This window comes from Prosopis cineraria, unplaced genomic scaffold (assembly GCF_029017545.1).
Source record: "Prosopis cineraria cultivar Desert tree isolate PC_DT_omini unplaced genomic scaffold, ASM2901754v1 PC3, whole genome shotgun sequence".
In the NCBI taxonomy this organism is placed as follows: Eukaryota; Viridiplantae; Streptophyta; class Magnoliopsida; order Fabales; family Fabaceae; genus Prosopis; species Prosopis cineraria.
Window position 1 is genome coordinate 46,900,500 of NW_026555334.1, and position 24,465 is coordinate 46,924,964.

Consider the following 24,465-nt stretch of genomic DNA (forward strand, 5'->3'; position numbering starts at 1 on the left):
AAAAATTTAAAAAGTATTAAATGCTTCCCAACATCCAATGCTAGACTTATTGCATGGTGGAAAGCTCCCTCATATAGCTTTAACGAAAATACTCATTCTCCCATAAATACCAATTCATTTTTCTAATCCAAATAAGAGCTGATGGACTTTTAATGCTGCAACATGGGTTTAGGCCACCATAAGCTAGGTTAGGATATTATCCAAACATAGCCTAGTATTTTGAAAAACCACACAAGATATTAAACTAAAAAAAGGAGCTACTCTCGATTTGCATGATGTAGTTAGGAAACGAGATTGTAATAATTAAATAAAAATAATATTAAATATATATAATGTATATAAAAAATAAAAGGAAAATTGCTAAAAAATTTCACCACAAATTTAGTTGCTCATGAAGACTTAAAAATTTTCTAGAATGAGGTCTTTTGGTGGCATAAATTAAATGCTTAAAACGACCAAAATACCCTAACCAAAACCTCTCCTCTATTCTCTCGACCAACCATCACAATCTCCACCAATGACTTCTACCTCTTCATTATCGAATGATGGTGAGGCGCAATGTTCATCAAAAAGCCCTAGCTTCATGACTTCAAGGACCTTTCCTTACCCTTTGTCTTTAACCTTAAGACCTACTTTGATTCTCCCGTTGTATTTAATAAAGTTGCCCTAGTTTACCTTTAGTGTTTTCATGAAAAATGAACAAATTTTTAGAATAGGTTTTTTTCATAAAAAAAAATAAATTTTCAAAATAACTATACATGTTTTCAGAATATTCATAAGTGTTTTCATGAAATATGAGTAAATTTTTAAAATAACCATATGCATTTTTAGAATATCCTTTAGTGTTTTCATGAAAAATGAATTAATTTTTAGAATAACCATTTGCATTTTTAGAATATCTTTTGGTGTTTTCATGAAAAAAGAGAAAATTTTCAAAGTATGTATTTGTGATCAAAAACAAGCTATTGGATTTCTTGTTGATTATTAATCCACGTGCCATCCAATCTCTTGATAGAATGAACATAATTCTTTATCCTTCTTCTGCCAACAACAAAGTGAAAATACTTCATATTTCTTTATCCTTCCAAATGCCATATAATTTTATTGGCTCTTTGTTGCCAGAAACTGTTATCACAATCATAAACAAATTCAAGTTCATGTTTTTTCATAGCTAACTCTTTATAGATTTAATCGTTAAGAGATACATCTGAGGTTAACTTTTTGTAAATTTAAACAATTTCATTTTCCAATTTCTTTGCCTTTCATTTGAAATTCCCTATTCTAGACTTGCTCCAACTGAGAAGAGAAGATAACGTTCTATCTAGTTTAGCCTTCAATTTAACGCTCAATGGTCCATGAGTAGGTTGGTTATAGCTTTGAGTGATAACATCTTGAAATTCATCTAGATTACACTAGAATGATTCAAACCTTTTTAGTTGTCCTTGACTATGATGTGTGTGATTAGAGAAAAAAATTGGAGAGTGATCTAATGTAGCTAAAGCAAGAGTATCTACATTTGAATGAGGAAACTTTGATATCTACTCATAATTACAAACTGCCAAGTCAAGCCTTCCCATTACATTCGCAATACCTTTCCTCATGTTAAACCAAGTAAATTTAGGCCCAAATTCCTTGATTTCTTGAAGTTCAGCAATCTCAAGACAATACTTAAAATTAGCCATTCCAGTCAAATGCCTGACTAAACTTAGTTTATCTTATGAATTTAAGACTTGATTAAAGTCACCCAGTAGAAGCTAAGGTTTAGATATATTTCTTGCAATGTTAGTAATTCAATCTTAAAAATAAATTTATTTTCAGATTGAGGCAGGCCATACATAAAAGAGACATATAGTTTATTCATTTGAGCATAATTTTTTAGGAATACATGGTTGACAAAAGGGGTACACAGAAGAATATGAACATCCACACAATTATTCCAGGCTAATATACTGCCTCCTCCCTTCCTAATAGCATTTAACCCATGATAAATTTCAAAACCTAATGATCCAAACTTACTGGCTATAGCAACTAATTCTATTTTGGTTTCAAAGAGATAAATTAGATCAGGAGTAAGAGTAAAATTAGCTAGTTAAGCCTTTGAACTGCCACAGCCTTCCCAAAGCCATGACAATTCTAGCATAAAAGCCTCATGGCCTATTAGGAAGGTTTTCAGATATAGCTTCCCAAGCCTTAATAAACTTTAAATTAGTAGAATCAGCATTCCTTCTCTTTTTTGAAGATTCATCCATAACATCAAGGGCCTCTACAAATCTCTTCCTATTAATATGCTCATATAGGAGAAGTTGCAAGTCATCCTCTACTGGGTGAGCATTAAGATTGAAAGATGCAAGTAGATCAGAGTTAGATATATATGCAGCCAAGTAGGTGAGCTAACAGTAAGATTGGTTACGACTTCAACATTTTGAACAAAGGAGCTATCCAGATCCCCACTAGAGGAAGAGTTTCTAAAAGATTTAAAGCCAAAAAAAGCTTTCTCCTTGACATGGACAACATCATAAAGGAAAATCAGCCATTAGGGGCTATCCACCATAACAACAGGAGAAAAGGCCAAGCATCCATCTTTCTGAGTGTCAAAATATAGAACATTGAAAGATTGGAGAACCTTGTCAAAGGCCTCAATGTTAGAAGGTAGAAGATTCTAACTATACTGTTACTAGCTAAAATTCTAGACCAGCAACCCAAAACCATCAATATTCCAACCATATGTTATACAGTTGTTTCTTCAAAAATTTATCAGAGTATCCGGATGGGGGGCCTATCATTTAAAAGAAACCATTTGAAGGATTTGATATGTTCTGGGTCATCAAAGTATGAAATAAACTCCTTTGATTCTTGTTGCACTTGTTTAGCTTTCTTTCTTGACTAAGCAAAGAGCTTTCCAGTAAGCTCATCCACATGTGATTCAATGCTATCTAAACCATTATTGAGCCTTCTCTTTTTAAATTTTTTTTGAACCAATGGATTGTAGAGGTTTATGAGTAATCACATGTGTATTAGAAGGAGACTGAGGTGTCACAGCACGAGGAATATTTTCAAGTTTGCTTTCTTCAACTTTCCCTTTTCTTATACAGTCATCCAGGCAAAATCCCAAAGCTTCCCCCAAAGGAATTCTAATAACAGTGAAAAAAAGGTTGAACCTTTAAGATGTTTTAAGCCTCCTGAGATATCTAGACGACAGCCTTAGATATATTTTCCTTAATTTAAATACCAACCCTTAGTGAATGGTTTAGGAAAGAGCCATACTAATCCTGAAGAACTACATGATCATCAACAATGAGCTTGCTAACCATTTCATTAATGTTGTTTCAATCGTTCAAGGGAATATTTTAAGGAAATGGTTGATTATCCTGCTGAGGAAAGGCAGGGATTCTCATACCATCTTGATGTGGGTCTGGTGAGAGATCAGAATCAGAAGAGTCACCTTCATCAAGATTGAACATAAACAAATTTAGGCTAGGGTAATTGATTAAGACATTTTCAGGCTTGGTTTCATAGATCTTATATTCTGACCTACCATGCCTAAAAAAGAGAATCCTAATAGAGCCTCGGCGTCTATTGTTTTGAATCCACTCCTACCACCCTTTTAATAAATGCTTGGCTTTATTTAGGCTTAGAAAGTTTGTACCAAAGTTTATGATAGCACGATCATAAACACAATAAAAACTACTATAAGTCTAATAAACCGTGTGGGGACATTCCTGAATGGAGTGACCAATGACGTGACAGAAATGGCAATGACGAAAAACATATTCATATAAGCATTCAACTTTGAAAACATCGTCTAAGTCAAGATGAACCTTAGTGGTTTGAATCAAAGGCAGATGAGCGTTGATCATTACTCTAACTTGAAAAAAGTTGATATTACTAGAGTAGTCAGGTTGGTCTTGAACAAAAATAATTTCGTTAATAATATATAAGGTATTAGCTACCATAGAGTTATGGTATTCCAGAGGTAGCCCCCAGAATTGAACCCATATTGGAAAGTATCCCATGATTATCTCTCTTAGCTGCATGTTAGGATACCAATGATCAGCTACTATAAGAGAGTTCAAAACCGACTAGTGACCCCCATCCACAACAAAGTCCCTATCTTCCTAGTTCTTGAAGCTGAGGAGATAAAAGCAACCTATTTTCCCTTCAACTTTGAACTCATCATGAAAGAGCCAAATGCTGTGAAGCTTACTGTTCAAACTTCTAATAGAGCAAATATGAGCATCAACCAGGATAGCAATGGTGCATGATGCGAAAGAAAAACTTGGTCTTGCAAAAGCATTAGGTTGGAATCTTAAGGACGGTTGAAAGATGTGATCCATCATTGAAGGAATGAAAAGGCTAGGGATGAAGAAAATCATAAGCAGATGAAAAGAATGCATAAGGTGTAACATCTCAAAATTTAGCTCAAGATTAAGTTAATTAAAGGCAAATAAGTAATTTTAAAAAATATTTAGAGATAAATAATTTTAATTAAAGGATTATTATTGAGTTTATTTTAAAATAATTTTTTTAAAAATAAAAATAATAATATTATCATTATTAGAAAGAAAGAAGAAGAAAAATGAATATAAAAAAAAAGAAAAAGAAAAGGAAATGAGAGACAGACGTTGGTGTGCGTGTGTTACTGTGTGTAGTTTATATATATATTTTTATATATATGTAAGAAATGTAATAGAAGAAAGAGAGTGTGGGACCCACGCCCAAATTAAAATCGCGTGTTACTTTGTGTAGTTTTTATATATATATATAAAGAAATGTAACAGAAGAAAGGGAGTGTGGGACCCACGCTAAAATTAAAATTCACACTCTTTTTCATTTTTTCATTCATTTCGGCGTTTCACAGAGAGAGAAAAATGAAACAGCGTGCGCGCACGACAGGAGAAACGTTTGATTCAAGGCTCATAATAGAATATTTTAAATAAAATTTTAAGTATTTTAAAATTATATAAATATTTTAAATATTTTTAAGCATATTTTTTATTTAGTTTTTGATTTTGAGATTTTTAAAAATTTAGAGTTTGAAAGAGAGATGAATTTTTATAAATAAATATGGTTATTGAGGTTGTTGGTAGTATAATAAATATTCTAAAGTATTATTTTATTGATAAAATTGAAATTTGAGATTTTTGAGTTAAACTCTAAACCTTTATGGATATATTTTTTGTTAAATTTAAAAATATAAATTAATTTATTGATGTTTAAATGATTATTTGAGATAAAAAATTGATTATTATAGATATAAAATGATGATTCTAGGCTTGAGATTAGGTTCGTAATTTTTGGATATTTTTAAGTGTGAAATTTTGGAATGAAAATGAAAATTTTGATATTAAAAAATTGTTTGAAGGATGATTTTAGCCAAAATTTCAATGAAACTATTGTGAAGGAGGTTATTAAACTAAGTGGATAAGTTCAAATTAGCGCTATACAAAGGGCTGATCCGATAGGATTTTGACCTAACCCAAAGTTTGATCTTTTTCATAAAAAGACTGACTTAGGCAACTATTAGTTTGGTCTAATCTTGATATAGTCTAAAATTAAACTGGACTGGACTGGTCTAGTAAGACTAGGAGATTGGTTCCGATCTTATCCAATATTTCACTTTATTTTTTTTCTTTTCATCCGTGAAAGGTAGTAATTTATTTCAACATACTAAACCCAATCAACATAACAAAATTATTTATAGTCATATGAAATTTATCATAATAACAATAATTATAAATCCACAACAATCTTTAATAACAACAAAAAATATTTCAGTTACAACACAAAAAATTTAAATTAAACAATCTTCAACATGTTTAAAGTTTATTACATCAAGTTAATAACAAATTTTATCAATAAAAGGAGAAGATTGAGGTTGGTTAATGCTAGAATTTTGCTCAATATTCATGACTTTACAAGTATAAAATATAAAAAATTACTAATTATTATTATCAATTAACTTATTTTAATAATAACTAATAAATTAATTATAATTATATTAAATAAATTTATAGGATCGGACAGGACCAAGTGGTCCAGATGTTCAGTCTCTTATCTAGTCCAACCTAAATAAAGAGTTTGGTCTTTTTGATTATATTGGTCCTGAATGACTAGTTTTGTCCATAACAAACTAGACCAGACTATCTTAGGTTGGACTGGATCAATAGGACTAAAGAACTTTTGTATAGCCTTAGTTCAAATATATGAAATTGAATTTTAGAATCAAGAGATTAAGACTAAGGTCTTAAAAAAAATAAAAATACTCAAGTATTGAAATATGAGTGAAAATTTTATTAATAATATTATTAACACATTGAAATATGACTAATCGTAGATTAATTATCATTTCACATCATTCAAGCTTTAGAAAACTTTGAAAGTATTAATTTGAGTGGTAACCTTTGATCTCTTAAAGGTTGAGGTAACCGAAAAAAAATATATTTTATACATTTGTGTGTTAATTAATTATTTATATCTATGAAATAAATGATATATATATATATATATATTTACATATCCAAATCTTGAATTTTTTGTTTGTAATGCATATGTGACTTTATTAAGATTCTATAATTTATGAAAAAATTAATTATGATACATGTAAAGAATTTGAATGTGATGGCTGTTTGTGGAGAAAAAGAAATGAATATGAAGGCTTGCTTTGTAATGTGAAATATTAATATTAAATTTATGCTTTCATAGGATAATGTGACATGATTTGATTAATGAGATTGATAGTTGATGATGATGTACATAGACTTAATTATAAACTGTGGATTATATATGAAGATGAATTGTGTATAAGCATGTTGAGTCTCATATGATACTAATGTGATTTATATGGTAATATGAAAATTGATGCATGAAGCATGATTGAGATATGATGATTCTTGATGCTTGTTGAACATAAAAATTGAGGAACATGTGGGTTAATTGTGAATTACACATATGAGAGCTATTAAAATATATTTTCTCATAAGCATGATCATATGCTTGGAGTTTGCCTTAGTGAAGGGTTAGAGGTTGTGCAAAATTCATATAGTACTTAGATATTAATAGTTAATCTTAAGGGTTATAACCACTACTTACCTTGTAAGGTGCTGTAGCATTATTCCTACTAAAAGACTTAACCTTATTGGCTTATTTAGAGTTTTAGGTAAAGCTAATCTTGGGTCCGACACCCCATAGTGTGTGATTTGAATGAAACCTTGTTCATAAGTGAGTAAGGTTAGCCTCTCATGATATGATTAGGGCCTTGGGTAGTCTCACTACATGGACGATCTCTTTCAATTCTTGGCTTATGAATTTTTTGTTAGGGAAAACAAGAGGGAATATAAGGAAGAGATTAATTATGCACTTTATTATCATTATACCATTTGAGTGATTGATGGCTATTGAGACTATGATTGTAATTTTGAAAATGAGAACATGTCTTCAATATGTGAAAAATGTATATGTAGGTACTTGTGCCTATTTTGTACGAACATTTAGTACTTGTGGGCTACCATGCCAAATTTGTACTTGACTTTATTTTTAAGATTATTCACATGAGTTAGATATTAATGTGATTAACATAATTTTGATATGATTGTTTACATGGTTATCTTGATAAAATTATTAACCACTTGCATTTATGATTAATTATCATGCATTTATATAACTGAAATGTATCTTGATTATTGAATGGTTATACTCACCCCTCTCGTTTAACATATTACAGGAGCTAGCTCATTTGAAAAGAATAGAGGAAAGGAGTATCAGGCCAAGTGATAATAATCACATTTGTAGGCCTATTAATTTTATTTTGATATGTATATTTAATTTATGATATTTTTAACTAAGATAATATATTTTTAATCCACTTGTATTATAGGTTTTGTGTTGGATAAAAGTATATTTTGGGCCCTTGAAAATTAGTGCTTATGTTTATATTAGTGGGTCAAAATATTTGTGTAAGTGGAAATAGTTCTTATATGGATGATTTGAAAACTTAAATATTGTTATGGTCTCTCTTTGTGTTTTTATTGTCCAAGAGTGAGTAGTTGATATTAACTATATATGAATAAAATTCATGTATGTGATAAGCTATTAATGAATGGATGATATATATAGAATATGATGACTATGTGATAATCATTATAATAAATGTGATTGAGACCTTAGCCCCTGCTACCAATAATGAAAGGATTTGAGTAGCCAAGTGTTATGCTAGTGAATGTATATGTATAAATACACTATGTGGAGTAGGGAATAGAGATGAAATAAGGAGGGAAGTTTTTCTCCTATCTTGAAATGTATTTCTTAATGCTTATTCAGTCTCATGCTTTCACACATGTTTAATTGAATGATGTGAACTCTTGAAATATTTTAAAGACTTGAGATCCTTTTGTTTTAAGTAGTTTTTTAACATCCATGTTAATGACTTGTTTAGGATAATCTCTTATAAGATAATCCTTTTGGGTTAGTCGTCCTTAATTATCTATGGTTACTGTGATGATTTAAGTCCTAATTTAGGGCACCCTTACATCAGAAAGAGCAGTGACCAAGCAAACTATAAATATATCCATTTTCTAGCCAAAAGGGAGGAGAAGATGAAGCATTAAAACCAAAGATGGAAAAAACAGAGACAGAAAGAAGATTATATGAAAGCTATGTTTATTGGTTGTCAAGAGTACAGGTAGATGATCATAAATGAAGGCAAACCATGGACTAGTAGAAAGAAGAAAGGATCTTTTAAGAACAAGAATAACTTTCCCAAAAGCAAAAAAGATAGAGCAAAATCGAGAAATCCAAGAATATTAACAAGAAGACAAAACACCAATACCTAATGAAAAAAAAAGTAACAAAGAGGAGATTTTGTAGAGAATGATTAGCACTAAAAAGTAAATAGAATAGCACCTAAAGAGTCAGAGATGAAAACTCAATTGAACAAGAAGATCTACCAGATTTACTAAAGATAAACATAGAGAAAAACTCTTCTCATAAAGAGAAGTTAGAGAGTTTCTCTCACAAGGAGAGGGAAGAATATTACAAGAAAATCATACACATAATGCAATGTTTGATTGGAAGAAAAATATTTAAAAAATATATTTAAAAAGGAAATGAATTTTTTAGAAAAATATTTTTCCATATTTAAAATTCCACATAGTAAGGGTGAGGTGTAAATAATCCTAACTTCAATATTCTTCTGATGAGTTTTATGAGCAAGTTAATTAGTACATTTACCAAGTGATAGTCACATGATAAAATCTCTAGTCTTTTTGATATTATGAGTATGACAACCTTAATCAAGCTGCATTAAATGTTAACTTTCATGCCATCATCATTTCAACAATCAATATGGATCTCCGTTTAGTTGCAATTAACTTTTCTTTTCTCCTTAAAAAATAGGTTAAAAGGTAAAAATGTCATGGAATTTCTTTGCAAGCGACGCTTCGTTTCCAAAATTTTTATTTAAAGCAATGTTGCCTCAAAACTTTTAAAAAGTGTACAATGTCGCCCTGCTGTTTACTTATAGTAACATTAACTGTCAACTATTACTTTTGTAATGTTTGCCTTAACATTTTCAAAACACACCACAAACAATACTCTGTCATGGCAACTAGGGTTAGACAAATTCCCAGCTTAGACTACTATGATAGAAAAGAACTAAATTTAAATCATATTTCAAAACAATTATATGAATTTGAAATCCTAAGAAAATCCTTTTTGAGATTTGTTTAAGCTCAAACATATAAAAAATTAGAGTATAAACTAATCTAAAAGCATGGTAAATAAGCGAGCATAAAATATTATAACAGGTGCAAAAAGGGATTTTGTGCATTCTAGACAATCCACCATAGCTAGAAACCCTATGTGATGCAACAAAAAATCACTATCATGACAACTTGTTTCTATTGTCTTAACAACATCTTAGAACGAACTTCCAACATGTGTTGTTTCATCGTCTGACATCTGATCTAAGCGATTCAAGTGCCTACATGTAACTAATTAAGCTACCTAGCTAATTACACTGATTTTATGAAGAAAAAAACAATACACCATTTAAAAGATGGGCATTCAGGTATAAAATAACCACTTTTTATTTCAAAACAAGTCCAAAGGTATCTAAAGTCTAAGCCATTAAACCAAGTGCCCAGAGCCCAACCAATACTTGAAGCACCTCATATAGACCAATATATATCTAATTAAATAATTATATATTCAAACAACTACATACACATTTTGGCCAACCAAACCCCACATTTTGCATTAACAAAGGGTATTGCATCATTATTCATAAAACAGCATTCCATTGACCAAAATCCACTAGAAAAGTCAAATAATAATAATAATCATGCACTTGCACTTATATTTTGGCCTCTTAATATTATAGGCCAAAATACACAAAAAAAATATAATTGAACTCATGCAAGTACAATTAAGAGAATGATTGTTCTAAGTTGATAATGATGCGTGTGTGTGTATTCAAACAATACACATAATCAAAAATAATTGGACTATACAAGGAGATAATAATACTCTTATTCCTAAGTCAATCTGCATTTTCCTTTGCCTCTTAAGAAGCTTTCACCTAAAAAATTGTAACCACAGGGTGAGAACAATGTTTTGGTAGCTAAATAATCTAATCTATCTACAAGCCAACTAAGAAAGTAAATGAGCATGCAAAGCGGGATAATAAATAGTTAATTGATCAAAAAGCATCACAAAACATGTTCATATTAATTGTGAAATCTCTAAATTCTAACATAGTTTAACTGGTTGTATCAAAATTTATGAAGACAATCTTCTTTAGAAAATGAGATAAAATTAGAGTTATAAAATGTACAAAAGTATGAGACACCGATCATTTAGAAATTATTTAAAAGTAGTGGGAAAAATTGTAATTTACCAAAGTTATAGTTCATTCACTGCGACCAACAGTGCATTTGTCGTAGCAAACCTTACAGAGACTATCCACAGCAATGAGCCTCCCTATATAGGTCATTATGGCTAAGGCACCATCCACTGTGACGAGCTGTATAGGCATGACAACAAAGATAGATTTAGGAGCCAACTTTCGATAAGCTCTAAATCTTAGTCTGACGTTTGATTGAGGCAATCTAAATATCTATAGAGGATTTGAATTTGATGACTGTACTTAATATAGGCATTGAATACCTATACCATCTAAGCTATTAAAATCTAGATTAATAGTTTAGATAAACTCACTTATTCATTAATCTCAAGTGGAGTATAAGTTTATAACCATTGATTTGAATTTTAAAGGTTTAGATCATACGGGCATTCAGTGCCCATACTAAGTATAGTCATTAAATTCAAATCCGTCCATAGAAAGAATGACCAGAGAGCTAACTAATGGCATACGTTTCATTTCCAAATTCATTCTTACAAAGGAGTTGAACATCCAAATACACCTTAACCATTTTTCCATACTTTTCATAACATAAAGGTGTCCAAACCCCAAACACAATGTCATAAGCTCAGATAACCACTTAAATCATGCTAAAGGGACCTAGGATGACCATACAGCATGTAACATCCTAAATTTTTTAATCCTAAGTTTAGAGGTTAATTAAGGGTGAAGTGAAAGTTAGTGTGGGATTAGAAGTTTAGATGATTAATTGATATTTTGACTTGTTTGTATGTTGTGTGAGCAGATACGGGCAAGAGGAGTGCGTTTCAGGTCAAAGTAAGTGCACGTATAAATCTTACTGTGCCATGTGCTGTGGCTTGTGCTGCATGCACCGTGGCATATGGATCAAAAATTACCTTCATAAATTGTAAAATTTTAGATTAAGGACTTATACAAAATTGTGCAAAAACTTGGTTAATTGAATTGGTTAGAAAGGCACACTTATATAAAATTGTGTAAGGGCTTTAATTTGATCAAGAGAGTGAAAATTAACTTAAGTCTAGTTAAAAAGAATAGACAAGGAATTTAGCATCCCACAACTCTTAGGACTTCACTTTAAAAAGAGTTAAAACACTCTCATTTTCATTTTACTAGTTAATTAAGTTTTAAATTAAATTTGTCTACTTAGTTTAATTAGCTAAAGTAAATCAATTCTTAGTTAGTTTAGCTCACTAATTTAGCCTTAATTAACCTTAGTTAGCTTCCTTAGTGAATAATGACCTAGGTTGTCACTAGTACTATATTAATGTTAATTTAGCTATTTTGAAATATAAATGACATACGCTCTCACCAATACTCCGTGCAAGTAGGGGGAAAATACACCCCTTAACTTTAGAGAAAATTACAAGGAGGAGGTGGTATATTTTACTACTTTGCACCCTTTGACTTAAATATTTTGCACCTCTAGTCCAACTTTAAAATGGTTGGGTTCTAAAAGAATTTTAAATATGTTTAGTTGAAGCCCAAAAAAAATTAACCCAAAATTTTAAAATTATTAAACCCAAATATAAATTTTATTTTCCTTAAAAAATAAATTTATTAGAACATAAACTAATTTTTTAAGGATTAAGAGAAAAACTAACCTAATAATAGAGATAGAAGGATGAGATAGAGAGAGCTTAAAGTTGTCATTAGTCTGCACTGCATCTCATCGCGAAAGAAGAACAACTGAGCTTTCAAGCATCAGTCATCATCTCAAAGATTTGCTGCTCATGCTTAAGTCTGCCGAGTGCTGAAGGCTGAAGCTGAATAAAAAAGTGAGAGATAAAAAAATAGAAAGTGGAGGAGATAAAGAAGCAACTTTGACCGAGAACAATCCCATTCTTATCTTGGTAACGTCACTAACATGTGTGTCCTCCTTTCTTTCTTTTTTGGTCAAACTATCATTTCTTTCACTGTAGAATAAACAATTATTTGTAATGTTGTGTTTTGTCATTTAGTGTGGGGTTTGGAATCTTCAAATTTGACTCTAATTATACGCTTGTAACTTGCTGGTTTGTGTGCTTGCAAATTCTAAGTTCAAATTGCCAGACTAGAAAGAAAACAAACAAACAAAAATCTGATTATAATAATATGTTCACTCTTGTACTTTAGTTGTAGTCCCCTTTTAGTAAATTAATTTGTAAAATCAATACGACACATGCTTCTTGTGTTGTTTTTTTTAATGCTTTAATATTTTTAGATATTTTTTATTTAGTAATTTGAAATTTTTTAGGTGTTGAATAGAAAATGGAGATTTTTAAAAAAGAAATTACCATCAATTGAAGGACAATCTTCATCAAGAGCTTATGAATCAAATAGCCAACAACAACAACAACAAAATGAAATTAATCTGGAAGATTTGTTATTAGATCTAGGAAAAAGAATTAGAATTTCATCATATCATCCTAATGTCCAAGATAAAGTACATAGAGCATATTTGCAAAAAAAACCATGTCAACTTGCTCAACATAATTTTCCCCAAAGAAAAATTAAAAATTCTATAAAAAGATTTTGTCCTTCTTGATTTAAAGAATTTGGCAACTAGTTGGAGTATAGTATTGAAAAAGGTGCAACGTTTTGCTTGTATTGTTATCTTTTAGGCTTGACCATGGAAAGCAATTAGATGGTGATGTATACAAATTGGAATAACAAAGAAAAATTTGCATTTCATGTTGGAGGTCCTAATAATGCTCATAATATTGCTTGGAAAAAGACTCAAAATTTAATGAATCAAAATCAACATATTGAAGTTGCAACTTTTAAGCAATTTGAACAAGTTCGTGACTTGTATTGAAGACGTTTGAATGCATCAATTGATTGTCTCTGCTTTTTATTAAAGCAAGGATTAGCTTTTTGAGGTCATGATAAATCAAGTAAGTCTACCAATCAAGGTAATTTTCATGAACTTCTTAAGTTTCTTATTGACCATAATGAATCAATCAATCAAGTTGTTTTGGAAAATGCCCTTGAAAATAGCTGATTGACTTCCCATGAAATTGAAACCACTAATGCTATTATTCGTGATCTTGGAGATGAATTGTTTGCTATTATTGTTGATGAGTCACGTGATGTATCAAATAAGGAGCCAATAGCTGTTGCTTTGTGTTATGTTGATAAAAATGGATGTATTGTTGAGTGTTTTCTTGGTATAGTGCATGTTAAGGAGACTACTGCTCTGTCATTAAAGATAGAAGTTCAAGAGTTGTCATGCAACTTTGGGCTAAGTATATCAAGAATACGTGGACAGGGTTATGATGGTGCTAGTAATATGTAAGGTGAATCTAGTAGTCTCAAAAGTTTAATCTTAAGGGAGAATTCATTTTCATTTATGTGCATTGCTCATCAACTACAGCTTACATTAGTTGCAATCGCTAAAAATCATATTCAAGTTGCCTCTCTTTTGAATTTAGTAAATTCTATAACAAATGTTGTTAGGGGATCTTGTAAGCGACATGACTTGCTTCATGAAAAATTAATAGAAAATGTTAGAAAGGCATTGGAAATAGGTGAAATCTCTAGTGGACGAGGCTTGAATCAAGAAACTAATCTCAAATGAAGGGGCGATACTTGTTGGAGCTTACATTATGCACAGTTGATTAACTTGATATTGATGTTTTCTGCTATAATTGATGTTCTTAAATTATAAAAGAATCTGGAACAAATGCAGATCAAAGAGCTAAAGCCAATGGTCTTTTATGCTTGTTAGAGGATTTTAATTTTGCATTTACCCTACATTTAATGAAAAATGTCTTGGGTATTTCACATGAGTTGTCAAAGGCATTGCAAAGTAAGGATTAAGATATTATTAATGCAATGAACTTGGTAAACATCACAAATGAGCAATTACAAACTTTGAGGGATGGTGGATGTCTTTTAAAAGAAATTATTTTATTTTGCAATAAACATGACATTGATATTCCTAACATGGAAAATACTTTTTTGTCCAAAAGGAGATGGCATCATGGAAGTAAATCTCAAGCAGTCACAATTGATTATCATTATCAAGTTGAATTATTTTATACTGTTGTGAATATGCAACTTCAAGAACTGAGTGATCGTTTCACTGAGACAAATACACAATTACTCCTTAGTATGTCTTGTTTGAATCTAACAAATTCATTCTCAGCTTTTGATAAGGAAAGGTTAATTGAATTTGCTAAATTTTATTCATGTGAATTTTCTTTCTCTAATTTAATGATACTTGATAATTAACTTGAGACTTACATCATTGATATGCGAAGCAATATTGAATTTGTATCATTATAAGGAATTGGTAGCCTTGCACAAAAATTGGTGGAAACAAGAAAATATATAATTTATCTCTTAGTTTATATTCTCTTGAAGTTAGCAATGATATTACCTATTGTCACAGCAACGATGGAAAGAGCATTTTTTAGTATGAAGTTTGTGAAAAATTGATTGCGTAATTGTATAGGAGATTTATTGATAAATAATTGTTCACTGACTTATATTAAAAAAGATATTTTCCTCAATATTGATAATGAGAAGATTGCTTTATGATTCCAGAACATGAAGTCACACAAGATACAATTTTTAAATTATTAATTTTAAAATGTTGTACTCCCAACACAAGATCTTGGCACCACCACTACAAGTTATACATATTATTTTAGAATAAAACTATTTTGCACTCTATGCACTTACCTTATTACATAGTATTTTAAATTTTTCATTTTATATATTTCACTTTGTACATGCCTATTCCTCAGTCTTCAGGATGAAGCTACTAAGCAGCCATCTATGAGCTTCTATCCATTCACACCGCAAGTTTATGTATCCACCATGATTACGTCATCAGCTTTCGATTATAATTTTAAATGTGTTTTTTTAACTCTCAACTGCGCTGCAGATGTTTAGAATCAAGGACCCACAAGTCAGCGTTGATTTTTATTCTTAGTACACGAATGGGTAATCCCAAAGGGTGTAGAATTTCTTAACATCTTCAGGAGGCTTTCCCAGAATCGTAGTTTCTGGCTTTTGCCGCGGATTTGTAACATTCAGGGAAGTGCGTTTCGTTGGAACAGTCACATGCAACTGCGATGACGGCGATTGGGGCTTAGATTCTGATGTTCGAATATGAGATCGGATTTGAGTTGAAAGTGGCCTAACAGCCACACAGGGTTTAGGACGGCAAAGGCTTGGGAGTGAGAGAGATGAAGCACTTACACGGAGGAAAAAGAAGGATAGTCAAACTTTACGTTGTCCTCCCATGAATCAAACTTCAGTTTTCAAGGGGCAACATTTTTCAAATTTAACAGGACAAAATTTTATAATTTTTAAAATTTCTAGATAATATTATTTCAAAAAACAGTAGAGAATATTAGACACCCTTTACGAGAAAAAAAAATTAAGACATTTTTGTCTTTTAATCCGGAAAAAATTGCAATAACGAAAAAGACAAAAGGATAACACACCAATATAACCTAACCAACCAACCACATCTCCCAGGGACGAATTAGTAATGCCCTAAAACAAATTTTTCTTTGTCAAAATGCCCTAAAACATTATATTCGCAGCTTCGCAGCACCCGGTAAAACCAAACATACTATCCACCAAGTTCCTCATTAGATCCGATTAATAGTTTAACTCGCGCTATATAACTTCTTACTTAAACAAATCATATAAAATAAAAACTACGAAAATACTTGCCATAATGTTACATCCATAACTGCGCTGCTGGAAAAGTTTGACATAAGATAGGCGTCACGGATTTTTACATGAAGCATCCACAGCACCAGACCAGATAACAATGAAAAATTATCAAGTCCAGTAAATTTTGGGCAGCTAAAAATACATGTGCCATACGAACAATAGCAATGATCTTATACAAGCCTTAGTTTCCATCTACCGACTGCAAGTGATACGTAATAGTCTAATACTAGCTTCATTGTACGCGTGCATATAAGGAAGGAGACTTGCTGGCTTTAGCGAGCCAGTTAGGTCCACGATATCAAGTTTGGCCTGATCCACCAGAGAAAGAAAATAGCTAAACGTTTCGACATTCCGTACAACGCAAGCTATATAAGCTAGCGGAGCTTCCTTGGGCCCATCACCACTACCATAATTATTAATTGTCGTTCCTGCAACGGCAGATACGTCAGCAAGATCTTCACAATTACGTTGATTCTTATTATGAAGCTCACCATTTCCATATTTGCTGTTCGGTGCAAGATCACTTGCAACCTGTCTGCAAGAATATGATTTCGCATGGCTTAACAAGATGCTAATGACTCGAACAAGATGTGGAAGACTAGCCGGATCATAAATCACATCTGCACCCAAACTGATGAAAACAACAGCGGTAATTCGAAAATCAAATGAACTGGGCACGGTTAAAAAAAATGATAATAAATAAATAACTAGGCTCATTAAATCAGTGGTTGCATGGATTTATTAACTTTTCAGAGAATTGGACACAGATCAAGATGCACAGTAAACCTACAGTGTCAGTTGTTTTAGTTTTAACATATGCACTTCCCCTGTTATCAAATTTTAAGTGAGTGAAACTAAGCTCTAGTGTCTAAAAAATTATTTCTACTTTTCTTATTTTGCCCCCAACAAAGATATGTAGTTGGGCGCAAGTGGTGATTACTTTTCACAGGGAAATTGAGTCCTTTGGTTATTTATGAGGGGCTTTGATAATTCACACATTTTTATCTCACTTTTCTTAGCTTTTTAACACTTGTCTTGGAGCATTTTGGTTTAATTGAGTAATATTTGTGATTAAAGGGCAAGGAAATATTTTTATATAATTTTTGGGATTCATGACATATTTTTCTAAATTTTATTGAATATTATTCTTAAATTCCCTAAAATTAATTTTCTATTGATTTTATTATTTTATGTGTAGGTGTTACATGAAGAGAAGAGGAAAGAGGATAAATCAGGAAATCTCCCTTCCCTTCTTTTCCTTTCTTTTTATTTTATTTTATTCTCCATTTATTTTTTAATATTTTTCCTAAGCCATTCTTAATTCCATTGGACTTCATTCCAACTCCTCACCAATTCCACTTCCTATGCTTTCCACTCTTCTAATTTTTTCACATGGCATGTTATTTTTTTGTTCTTTTAACTTTGGAATTATCACCCTTTTTTTCAGTTCTCCAGATCTGGAGGGGGAAAAAAACTCTCTAAAAATCAAGTAAACATCACGCACTCTCCACCACATTAGATTGGAGAATACAAGTTCAATTCACTCACTCATCACTTGGAGAATCGCATCTTCATTTCTCTCACTCACTCTCATTTTTGGACATCATATTCTCCTCTCATCTCCAGCTTCATTGCTCTCATCGCTCCCTTCCATTTTCTGCATTTTTATCTCATCAATTCAAAATCAGAACCGATCATTCTCTTCTCTCCTCCATCTGCCACAAAACCTCCACACTTGTTCATCCATTATTTCTCCTTTAGCTTCTGCAATTTCCTCTTCTTAGTTGCTGCCATGGATACATTCTTGAGGCTGTTTGGTGATGCTTTGGACATGGATTTTTGTGGGTAAGGCTCTTGATTCCTAGGAGAAGGATGGAAGAAGCTTGAGTTCAAGGGAGCTAAATATTAGATCAGCTTTTACACAAGGTTGTTAAAGGCGAAAGGCGCACTTAAGGCGCAAAGCTTGTAAAACGCCTTAGGCGCAAGGCGCTAGAAAGGCGTGTGCTCAAATGAAGCGAGGTGCTACCATGTGTTGTAGTCTCTTGGTGTTGCTGCTCTATTCTAAACTTCCAAGGGATTATAATGGGTTCTCTTTTATAACCTAATCAGTATAAGTTGGGATTAAAATTTTCTTGAAAATTTTCCAAGGCTCACAATAATTTCACTATCATGTTTAAAATTTCAATCAAAGATTATTTCTTGTAATAAATTTAAATCTTTTCTATTATGTAATTGTCTTCTCTTATTTTGAAATTAAATATTCCATATTTGTTTTTATATCATTTAACTTTTCATATTTTATATCATATTTTAATGGGTTATGTATTAAAATATGAGCAAACTCATTGTCTTCTACAATATGTTACTCCATAGAAGTCAAGTGAAGTAGTCGGTGCTGTCCTTATCTTCTCTTCTTCCATACGCTGTCAGCATCATCCTCGTCAATTCCAATCGGTCGTTGTCTTTTCTTCGATAGGCAAACCCAGTCAGTCGTCCTCTTCACTTCTTCAATACCCAGTCCCAGTCGGTCGTCTTCATCTCTCCTTCAATGCCCAGTAGTCAATTATCATCTGCCCATCTTTTGTTCCCCTATTCTTCAACCTACTTAAACTAGGCACCCTCAGGCGTGCGCCTTTTGCTCATGCAAGGCGCACAAGGCGCTCTCAGGCGCGCGCCTAACTAACCCCATCGCCTCTCTTCACTTGAGAGGCGATGGCCAAGTTCAGCGCCTCGCCCAGGCGCCTTAGGCACTGAGGCGAGCGCCTTTTACAACACTGCTTTTACATTCTAGTTTCCTCTTAATTTCTTCTTGCAATTTCTCTATTCCTATTTGGATTTGTGAAGTTCTAATGTTGCACATAAAGTGTTTGATTAAATGCCTATGCTATTTTTGTATGAGGAGACTTGTTATTCTGTCATTTAATTGCTGGAATTTTTCTGCCAAATTTAAATTCAATGGTTAAATGCATGGTTGTATTGAATTGTTGAATACCTAAAGCTTAAGCAATTGTATGGTTACATGGTGAGGCTTTGGAAAGTCTTAACTAGGTTTAATTTTGGAACTGAATCTTGGTTAGGGGCTGTTCTTTGCTAATTGAATGGCTAATAACACAATGGATACTTAATGATGCAAGCCTAGCTCACTACATAATCACTAATGGCCAGGATTGTGTGTGGCTATGTTTGTTACGTTTGAGATAGCTCTTGAACTAATTTTTGCCAATGAGAGTATTGATTAGCAAATAAATTAATTGAATGAAGATTGCTTCTCCATCACACTCCTAGGGATCACGTCTCTTCCATTCTTGAACCACTTATTCACTCACTTTTCTTTTAAAGATTAGAAAATCATAAATACTAGTTAGGTTTTAATACTTTGCAAATTAGGAAACTAAGACAAACTCTTTTGGTACTATTTATACACTTAAAAAATCACTTTTCAATCTAACTCGTCAGGGATTTGACCTAGGTGACCACTAACTACAATAGTGTCTACTTAGTATTTTTTGTGCACATACGACTATTGCATTTTAGGCTTTTTTTATAAAAATTACACTAAACATTCATAGAAGTTTGCAGTATTTCTTACATCTGATAACAAAGGATTCCCCTAATTTGTTGCTTATATTTGATAACCGAGGGAGTATATTGATAAGAAGTGAACTGCAACACTCACACAATATCTGGCATGACATCTTGGAGCTTACTTTCTGATGCAGACTCCCATGGAAGGTACATGCACTTTACCTGAGATAGGTGAAAAGATTCAGATCAGGCAATTGCAGAGCCTTGATACACATGATTCAGACTACCTTTTCCTCTTCTACAAGAATATATTTTTTACTTTAAGTGTCCGAGTGAATGTGAATACAACCAAAAACAATGAAAATGGAACCTTTCCCCTTGTTTTGAGCTGCAATATCATAGGAAGCGAACAGTAAAAGAAGGAAACTTTTCCCATCCATTCCCCAAGAAACACTAATTTGTGTTCCCTCTCAAATGAGGGGTAAAGGCTGCGAGCACCAGACCCTTTAATACCATTGGACATTTCTATTTATTTCAATTTTATAACCTAATTTATTACGATTGTCTGTCCCAATTTCAATTTTGCTTAACATCTATTGAACTGTCTTACATGTTGGCTCTGAGTAACTTTTACTCCATTTCTTCCCACAATGTCAACTGCGACTTTATATTTAAATTTTCAAATGAAATTCTCTAATGCCTTTGATTTTAAAGCTTTGTTTTTCCATTTTCCTTAGCCTTTTCTGTTCAGATAGCATTCATATATAGAATAAATTATAAACAGAGAAAACCAATAACAAAGGGGCATAGAAGCATATCGTTTGGACTTGTTAACTCAAGCAATCAATCTATCAATCTAATATATAAAAAACATTCCAATTAGCAGTCATGCTCACCATGTTAAGGTTTTTGTTTCTTTCTGGCATTTCAAGTTCAACATTCAAGTGGTTTAACTCCAAATTGGACTTCATGTTGGCTAAAGTTGACAGGTCACCATCACTCAATATCACCTATTAATAGGCACGATATTTAGGACTTTGTGCTAATTAAAATTGACACTTGGAAATGTAGTATCACCGAATAGCCAATGCTACCCATATAAAATCCTTGGCACTTTTTGCTTGTCTAACATAAATTACCAAAAAAAAAAAAATTATATTCAAGAGTAAAAATTCCATTGATTGAAGTTATACGGACTGGGAATTTTAATTTCATTTGAGCATACCTCAGAAGCTTTCACATGAGCAAGACATATTCCAACTAAGCCAACTCCTGAACCAATCTGTCTCAAATGTTAGGTATGTCTAACAAAGCAGAATATAATAAGATTAGCCAAAGTATCTTGATGCAATATATGACATGATATAAAGTTACATCCAGAACGTGAAAAAACTCAACCAAAGGGAAAATTGATCTCTCCAAGCCTCAGAAAATGGAGATAACCATGATATTGCCACATTCATTTTTTTCCCCCAACAGCCACGTTCATGAACCATATATGATTAGTTTATGTTTGCTATAAGGTCATTACTACAATAGTTTAAAAAAAAAAAACACTCTTGAATATAAAACTAACCTCAAAACAAGATTTACTAGAAAATAATTCAGGATAAGAAAGTATTAACTCAGACAAGAATAGACTTGATGGCCATATCGAGCACCTGCAATGTCAAAACAAACAACAACTTCAATAAAACCTATGAAAAGCCATATTGATCAGTAGGATTTAAAGATAGAAAAAAAATTAAAAAAGAACACAATGAACAAAAATGCACACTCACAGTGCAAGGAGGAAATACACTCATTCTAAACCGAATCACTTTCAACACCAAAGAATAATTGCCAAATTACAAGTTTGATATACCAAATGCCACAAAATATTAAGATAACAATTGTAAAGCGTACCCAGTATCACCTTCAAGTATATTTAAAGAACACTGCAGTGGAAAGACCAGGACCCTCGAGTGCGGGCAACTTTGTAGATCAGAATAACCTAGTGAATAGTGATACCAGTTAACAACGGAATGACTTAAAATCTTAATGATGCATGAGCAACGTGGATTATTTTTTATTTACCATCAGGAAAAAGAAATGAGATTTTTTTGTGGACTTTTTCATCGCTTTTGACCAAACTGTTGTCCTGACCAAAATAAACAAGCAAGCAGACAAATATATCACCATAAACCTCTAAATGGACACAGATAATACACAAACCTAAAACACCCCCCCCCACCAAAAAAAAAAGCGAGGTTAAAAAAAAGACAAAGAAAGAAAGAAAGAGAAAATCTAAAATCCCCAACAAGGGAAAAGCACAAGGCCCAAAGATACTGCTTGAAGATCACACCTTTATTGATGTCATGTGGTGGGCATACAGTTCGTATAAGTTGTCCAATACACTGCCATGCTCCAACTCAACTTCAGTGATAAGTTTTTTCAAAAAATTCTTCAAGTACGGAGCATGAAATCCGGCCTGCATTGGTCATTCACTCCATTCAATCTTGACATCTCAACAAAGTTACCGAAAATAAATAAATGAATGAATGAAATGGGTGCAGCATACCAATGGACAATGGAAACGCAAGATGATCAGTTTTCCAGGGTTAAAAGAAGGGTTTAAAGGGTAAGAAGAGCATTGTGAATTTACAATCGAGTGAACTAAACCCTTTCATGTACAATAAAACCCTGCTATTTCCCGTTCCAAGGAAAACTAAGGTGTAAGAAAGATTTCAGGTCCATATATTGAATCTGAGCAAAGAAGAATCTTATATTGAAAAACTGAAGTAAAACGTACACGTTCAAACACGTTCAAATGAAATTGGGGGTCACGATATGTAAAAGATTGAGAACCTACAGCTTTGCTCAAGCAGTGATCCCAGATGAATTCTTGAACTTGCTCTGTGATTAAGCCCCCACCACATACCCTGCAATCAATGGCAATATGTTACTCATTCCAATTTGCTAACAACGAAAGCGGGTGAAAGTATTTTGTATCTACCTGGCACGGGAGATCAAGGAGTCAGAAGGTTCCATTGCCAGGAAAGCGGAAACCAAATGGAGGGAGGGATCATCTAACCCGTGCTCCTCCATGACTCGAATACAACACCGCCCTGCAAGTTTGCGGCTCCATGCCTAGGACCACAATGTTCTAATGACGGAGATCCCCGAATTCTGGGCTTTGAGATTTTAGCCCGATATCACTTTACCATGTTAAGCCCAAGACTTACGGTGATGGATTATGAAAAAGTGGACCTCGCCCAATTTTGTTATGTGATGGGATTATTTTGTTGTCTAAATTTCAGGAGCCTCAACAGTCAACAACTCAAGCGAACAACTTCATGACAGCATCCCTGGCAGTGGCAATAATATCAGGATGCGATCATACCATTACTAAAACATCAGATTCTATCATAACTTCATAGTTAGGCGTGCTTGAGCAAAAATAATACTAGGGTGAGTGATATTATGAGAAATCCTTGTGTTGGACCCCTCTTTTAACCAATGAAGGCGTGATGCAGTTGGTCAAAGACTTGGCCTTTACCCTACAAGGGTGAAAGTTACTGATATGAGGTACTTGTTGGTGGGCGATCAGTAATCCCTCCCAAAAATCTTCAAAGAGGTTGGGATGTCTGTCCTAGCCCTAGTAGGTTACCGGCATCCACCTTATCTAAACTTTTTCCTATCAAAAAAAAATTATCACCATGGGAGGAGGTCAGTGATTCTCACTCTCAACAATATTCTTGTTCATGATGAAGATCATGATTCCCTAAATGACACAAACTTAATTTTAATTCTAGAATCGATGGGCTATAAATGGCAACTCAATTTAAATTGATAAGTTTTTGTAGTTTTGCTTTTAAAGTCCTCTTGAAAATTCTGGCCAATCATTTCAAAGGAGTTCTTGATGATTGTATGTCTTCTGTAACATCCTAAATTTTAATTCTTAGACTCTTAAGAAATTAGTCAAGTTTAATTATGATAAGTGAATGATTTGATGTGGTATATAGCCAGAGAGATCTAATAAGTGTAATTGGTTGTGATTCCAACCTTAATTATAAGTTTGAAGTAAAGATGAGCCACCCGACATCAAAGAAGGAGAAAAATATGAAGGATTGTCTTTATGGTAAACAGATGATGACTGAAGAAAGAGAGCCTCTTTATACCATGCACCTTGACGCTTGCTGGCCAGATTTTTTGATAAAGAAACTCACGAATAGACAAAAAATCAGGAGAAATAGGAGAAAATGAAGAGCAAGTGATGAAGCTATGCTAGGGTTTGCCACAATAGTAGTTTTAGAGCATTTTGGAGCTAGTAACAACTTGAAGTAAGTTTCCTATGCCCTAATCTCCCTTTTTCTTCCATTTTTTTGAAG

General features: G+C 32.6%; 1 protein-coding gene across 4 annotated transcripts; it reads right to left on the bottom strand.

Annotated features, from left to right (window-relative positions):
* Positions 1-16,563: 16,563 nt before the first annotated feature.
* Positions 16,564-23,261, bottom strand: LOC129304960 (uncharacterized). Of its 4 annotated transcripts, XM_054944819.1 has the most exons (11): positions 23,091-23,252; positions 22,887-23,016; positions 22,440-22,565; positions 22,172-22,235; positions 22,001-22,088; positions 21,672-21,756; positions 21,321-21,377; positions 20,992-21,105; positions 20,247-20,317; positions 17,062-17,201; positions 16,564-16,998 (listed from the first exon to the last, which is right to left on the bottom strand). In XM_054944819.1, the coding sequence occupies exons 1-11, from the start codon at positions 23,180-23,182 to the stop codon at positions 16,763-16,765; spliced, it is 1,203 nt and encodes a 400-aa protein (XP_054800794.1). In that variant the 5' UTR covers positions 23,183-23,252; the 3' UTR covers positions 16,564-16,762. The 4 variants fall into 4 exon arrangements, with proteins under 4 accessions (XP_054800794.1, XP_054800792.1, XP_054800793.1 ...); XM_054944817.1 differs by having other exon boundaries at positions 16,564-17,201; positions 23,091-23,258; XM_054944818.1 differs by having other exon boundaries at positions 16,564-17,201; positions 22,947-23,016; positions 23,091-23,251.
* Positions 23,262-24,465: the final 1,204 nt, after the last annotated feature.

Coding starts and splice junctions, on each gene's coding strand:
- LOC129304960 (XM_054944817.1), bottom strand. CDS start 23,182: ATGGAGGAGCACGGGTTAGATGATCCCTCCCTCCATTTGGTTTCCGCT. Junction 20,318..20,991: donor GAAACAAAAACCTTAACATG/GTGAGCATGACT, acceptor CACCTATCTCAG/GTAAAGTGCATGTACCTTCC. Junction 17,202..20,246: donor GATGTCATGCCAGATATTGT/GTGAGTGTTGCA, acceptor TGTTTTCATCAG/TTTGGGTGCAGATGTGATTT.